This window comes from Stylophora pistillata, unplaced genomic scaffold (genome assembly GCF_964205215.1).
Source record: "Stylophora pistillata unplaced genomic scaffold, jaStyPist1.2 SCAFFOLD_4554, whole genome shotgun sequence".
Taxonomy (NCBI): domain Eukaryota; kingdom Metazoa; phylum Cnidaria; class Anthozoa; order Scleractinia; family Pocilloporidae; genus Stylophora; species Stylophora pistillata.
The window spans coordinates 8,182-13,687 of NW_028290777.1; the positions used below are offsets into that span (position 1 = coordinate 8,182).

A 5,506-nucleotide genomic window follows, 5' to 3' on the forward strand; every position below is an offset into this window, starting at 1 on the left:
TCTCGCTAGCATAGCCAATATGTGATCTTACAAACGTGAGATATAGTAATTTCCTATGATCTGTAGTGAATGACGAAAGACAGTTGCGTCGCAAGAATGCAAGCATCCTATTGGCCTTAGCTAATATAGTGTTGGTGTGAGTGTCCCATGTGAGGTCGGAAGAGATAGACACTCCGAGGTCTTTTACTTGAGTGACGTGATTAAGTGAGATGTTGTTCAACTTATAATCGTAGCGAAGTGGGAAGCGCTTACGTGTGACGGTTAGTACCTCACATTTAGAGGTGTTAAACTTTAGGTGCTAATTATCACTCCAGCCCTGCAGACTGTCCAGGTCTTTTTGGAGTGACTCACAGTCCTGTAGACTATCAATGACACTGGAACACTTTGAGTCGTCGGCGAAGAGTGCGATATGATTCTGTATCACCGGCGGGAGGTCGTTCACATAAACTAAGAACAGCAGAGGACCAAGGATACTGCCTTGAGGGACTCCTGATGGAACTGGGGAACGACTAGAGGTGAAACCGTGGACCAAGCACTGCTGACCACGTCCATCTAGATAACTCTCAAACCACTGCAGAAGTTTCCCACTGACACCGTATTGGGAGAGTTTCAGAAGCAACCCTTGGTGGGAAACACTGTCGAAAGCCTTCGCGAGATCCAGGTACACTATGTCCGACTGCAGGCCCTTATCAAGAGACTGGCCAATCTCGTGATAGAACGTTAGAAGCTGGGTGACTGTAGATCGACCCTGAAGGAAACCGTGCTGAGCATTGTCAAACAAAGGACAAAGAAAATCATTACTTGCTTGATGTACTAATTAATTGCTTGGCATGTGCTTAAAAGTACTTGCTTGGCGTACTTTACTTAACTTGCTGGATATACTTTCTTTGCTTAGTGTACTTTACTTCCTTCATGTATCATTTACTTGCTTGTTGTACTCTACTTCCTTGATGCGTACTTTACTTACTTGGCGTACTTTACTTGCTCAATGTAATTAATAATTTCTTGACGTACTTTGCTTGCTCAATGTTCTTATTAATCTCTTGGTGTACTTTACTAGCTGAATGTACTTATTAATTTCTTGAAGTACTTTACTTGCTCAATTTACGTATCAATTACTTGTCGTGCTTTACTCGCTTGGCGTAGTTTTATTGCTTGGTTTACTTTACTTGCTTAATGTACTTATTACTTTCTTGATGTACGTTACATCCTTGGTGTGCTTAACTTGCTTGATGTACTTAATTGGCTCGACGTACTCTACTTGCTTGGTGTACTTCATTTGCTCGGTGTACTTTACTTTAGGTGTTCCAAGCACTGAGTTAAGTACACTAAGGAAATAGAGTAAGTCGAGCAAATAATTGGTACATCAAGCAAGTAAAGTATACGAAGCAAGTAAAGCAAACAAAGTATATTAAGCAATTACAGTTAAGTAGGCCAAGCAAGTAATTAAAGTATGCCTAGCAAGTAAAGTACACCAAGCGAGTAGAGAAGTAACGTAATGGCCGTAACCAGGAGTTTGTATAGCTCGGGACATTAAAAGTTGTCTTACACCATCTGCTCCAAAAGTGCTGTTCTTTCGTTTCAAGCGTTTGGCAGATTCTGGGAAAATTCGGGAGAAACGAATCATAAAAGTTCATATGAGATATATTCTGTATCCAGTTTTAAGTACAGATGTCTTAGTTTTCAGGAATTTGTTTTATCCTAAGTCATTAGAAGTCCCAGATGCCTTTGCTTGAGAGTGAAGACTGATTGCTTTTCATCTAACGCAAGCACTTCCGTAATAGCAAATGGTCGTATGCTCAGGGGTTCCCACTTTTTCTTTATCGAGAACCGGTTGATTAAAAGAAAAATTATGAAATCCGTTTTTTAAAGATTCCGGAGCTCAAATAAATCAAGTTGAGTTTTTTGGTGAGCAACATGGTCAAACATTTGTCCAGGGAACTTAAAGGAAAATAAGAACTCATGCCGGCATAACACTGAACACCTTTTTACTCACATTCAGTACCGCTCAGTGCTAGAATTTTTATCTCAACCCAAGTGAACGACTAAGTCAAGCTTGGTTTTGCGTTATCAAAAAAGCTCTGATTTCATAAATTATCAAGCTTCCGTTGGAAAGTATACATTTAATCCAGAGAAGAAAAGATTTATCACACATAGAGCTAACAAAATACCTCTTCCTTTAAAACTTCACTCGGTCGCGAAAAGTCGTCCGTTGCTCAATTAGAAGTAAACTGAAATCATTTTCGTCGCCGCTTCTCAGATAGAAGTTGACACAAGTTAACTAACAAAGATATAAGCGAAGATCTGAAGTGTAAAATTCCAGGCTTGGTGCTAAAGATAACTCCGTCGGATTTGATGAACACATAATTAATTTCTTTTGTTTGAGAATTTATTGGGGCACCTTGGCAAGGCTCAAGGCAAAGCCAAAAATTAAGAAAGTTATAAACTTATAAGTATTAAAATGCCCCGTGGTATTATTATGGGAGCTATAGAAATCATGTTATTACGGAAATGATTAAAGAGAGTCATGGAGCGGCTTCAAAACACGCAAAGACACTGATCTCCTCGCAAAAGGCAACTTTAAAAACCTGGCTTTTCACTGCAAAAAACATAAAGTTAAAAAATTGAAACAGCGAGGTTTTGTCTACTTTAAACGGAGGGATGTGCATTGTGATTGGAGAAAAAGCTGTCGGGTTTGGAAATATGTCTTTCACAGAAAGGAAACAGAATATGTGCTCATTAGGAACTCATGTGATTACAAAAGCTCTTCACAATATCCGCCTTTTAAGACTCCTTTTCCATTCAAGAAGAGTTTATAAACATTGGAAATTAATACGAATGATAAAAATAAGGCTGGGAAAAGTTTTTATATATTCTTTAGAGAATAATTTACAGAAATTGGAACTATTATGTTTGGAAAAGATGGAAGCAATAGAATCTATGACGCGGATGTTTGGGCCGGTAAATAAAATGTGGCCTATGAACAAAGGAAATCTCTTTTTTCTTTTACTTTCACTGATTAATATCGAACACAAAGAAACGATATTGAATGAAAAGGCGGAGCAGTAATTGTCGATAGGAATATATAAAACATACTTGTTAATGAGGTTTGACCGGATGCCTTTTAAACTGCTAATTGCGACCAGTGGGAGGACGTTTGTTCCGCGTCAGTCGGGAAGAACATTTTATTTGATGATGATCAGTAAGATTGTAATTAAAAAGATAATTGAAGTGTTGACAATGAAAATGCTTGGAGGGAATTGTATATTAAGTGCGGTGTTTTCATCCGACGCTCACTTTCAGTTGGTGCGACTAACACGAAACACTTTGTAAATCTGGTTCTAGAACGACTTTTTCATCGACAAGGAACAGCAGAGTACAGGTAAGAAGACTGTGTATGATAAAATTTCATTTACGATGATGTTTGAGTATTTATTCTTTGAGTGGTGTTTCTGGTATTGATGTAAAGGTATGGGAATGTTTTTGCCATTCATTATAACTGCCGAGCTGAATTTCTATCATGTTTCAAAAAAGCTCATCATGAGCTCAAAGATGATGTTTGAGAAATTTTCAGCACTTTTTTTGTTGCATGTGTTACCCATTATTTTAAGGCTGGCGTATTAAATTGGGTGTCACTGAGCTGAATCTTGGTTTATATTAGGACTTTTTTTTTGTCCTTTCAGACAATATCGGATGAATTCATGCCTCGAAAACAAAAAACTAAAAAAAAATAAAGAAATATAAACGTACAGAGTCATGCTTAGGAGGAAACACGAAAGCTCCTTTTTTGACCTTATGAAATTCCGACTTACTTTCAGTAGATTGTCACACCGTAAAAGATTAAAATCTAAGCTGCTGTCTTGTGTAATTACGCGGTCGTTTTGCAAGTACTACCTGTATATTTTAATAATGGTTAAGAGCACACGTATTGGTCACGACGAAGTCGCACTGTTTCTGGAAATCCTCTGATTTTCTTCTCGATTGCTGTCTTGGCTGAATGGGTACCACCCAAAAGATATTGAGTATTACGTGTTGTGAGCGTTCCCACGCGCAATAAGATATTTCCAAGCCTTTGTGTTCGCGTCTTTTGTCATTGTTTCTTTGTGTCAATGATATGAAATATTCCTCCTTTTTTCATGTCACTCATTTGACTTTATCATGCCTGTTAAAAGCGCTAAAATGCAGTGACTACATCTTTATTCTCAGCATTTAGTTCTGCTCAAATAATTCTCCTGCTTTGGTCTTGTGTATACTTGAGAAATAAGGATGAGTTTCCCGCAATATGAAAGACTTGATTTCGAGGAAACGTACCTTAACAACCATCATTAGAGATGAAGTAAAAAAAAAACCTAGGAACCAAAGATAAAGTATCCTTTAAAGAAAAGAACTTGTCAGTGCTTCATTTTTTTATCTGACTATCCGGCTGCAAGAGTAAATTTATCGGGCACTTGTCTCTGCGGTCTTAATTAAGGACTCTTGATATTAGACAGAAAAATTACGGAGGACCTGATAGGCTGGGAGAACTTGAAATCATGGCTATTGTAACAATTAATTATAAAAAGAAGAGGAGACTCTTAATGTTTGTATATATTTCTTTACAGGTCAATGATGTTTTTAAGACTCGCTGTCTTATTTTGTGTGGTTTGCTTAGCAAGCAGTGAAACGGAGAAAAAATCTGAAGATCCGCCCGGCTTACTTCAAGCATTAAACTCGAAATATTTTGGTCACATTAGGGGCAAAAGAACGGTTAGTATATGGTTGATTTGCGAAGATCTCACAGTACAGCCTACAACTACTTATTTATACCATTGTACCACCTTCATCTTCAGAGACAAAACGCGTCATAGTTTTCATCCTGAGTATTAAATCGAAATCGAAATTTTGATTGAAAGGATTTCCTTTTTATTGAAGTCGCATGTTCTACTCAGATAAAGCTATATCTTTTGTGAAAGAGACCTTTATACACAGCCATGAAAAAAAAAAAAAACAGTTTCAATAACAAGATTGAATAAAGAATGTAATAAAGAATGTCAAAGAACCGTGGCCAATGGTAGCGGCTCTGCCGGCCATGGAAATTAATTACACTGAGTATTTACTTTGAACTATACACGGTTTCCTTGTGTCTTGGAGCACTGATTTGCTTTCATTCAAATGCAAACAGGTCTAAATTAACTTCACTTTTCACTAATCACAACGAAAGATCCTGTACTTATTTTGTTACAGATTATTCAATTAACTCGAAGTTCTCTCCATTTTACAGGACAAGGATGATTCTCCACCTTTGGAACAGGCACTTAATAATGCTTATTTTGGACATATTCGTGGAAAAAGAACGGTAAGCCTTGCTTTCACTATGGCAGTCTAGCTAGATTATTTAAAGCAATCTGTGGGTAGCACAGTTTTATGGCAGCGTAGAGCATGTATGCGCTATACAGGAGAATGAAGAATGTGCAGTTTTTTGTCCAGCTGTGGTATTTTTTTTTTAATGAGCTTTGGGGATTTCTTC

General features: G+C 37.5%; 1 protein-coding gene across 1 annotated transcript; it reads left to right on the forward strand.

Annotated features, from left to right (window-relative positions):
* Positions 1 to 3,236: 3,236 nt before the first annotated feature.
* Positions 3,237 to 5,379, forward strand: LOC148715980 (uncharacterized). Its single transcript, XM_088746196.1, has 3 exons — positions 3,237 to 3,382; positions 4,602 to 4,746; positions 5,261 to 5,379. The coding sequence occupies exons 2-3, from the start codon at positions 4,606 to 4,608 to the stop codon at positions 5,363 to 5,365; spliced, it is 246 nt and encodes an 81-aa protein (XP_088602322.1). The 5' UTR covers positions 3,237 to 3,382; positions 4,602 to 4,605; the 3' UTR covers positions 5,366 to 5,379.
* Positions 5,380 to 5,506: the final 127 nt, after the last annotated feature.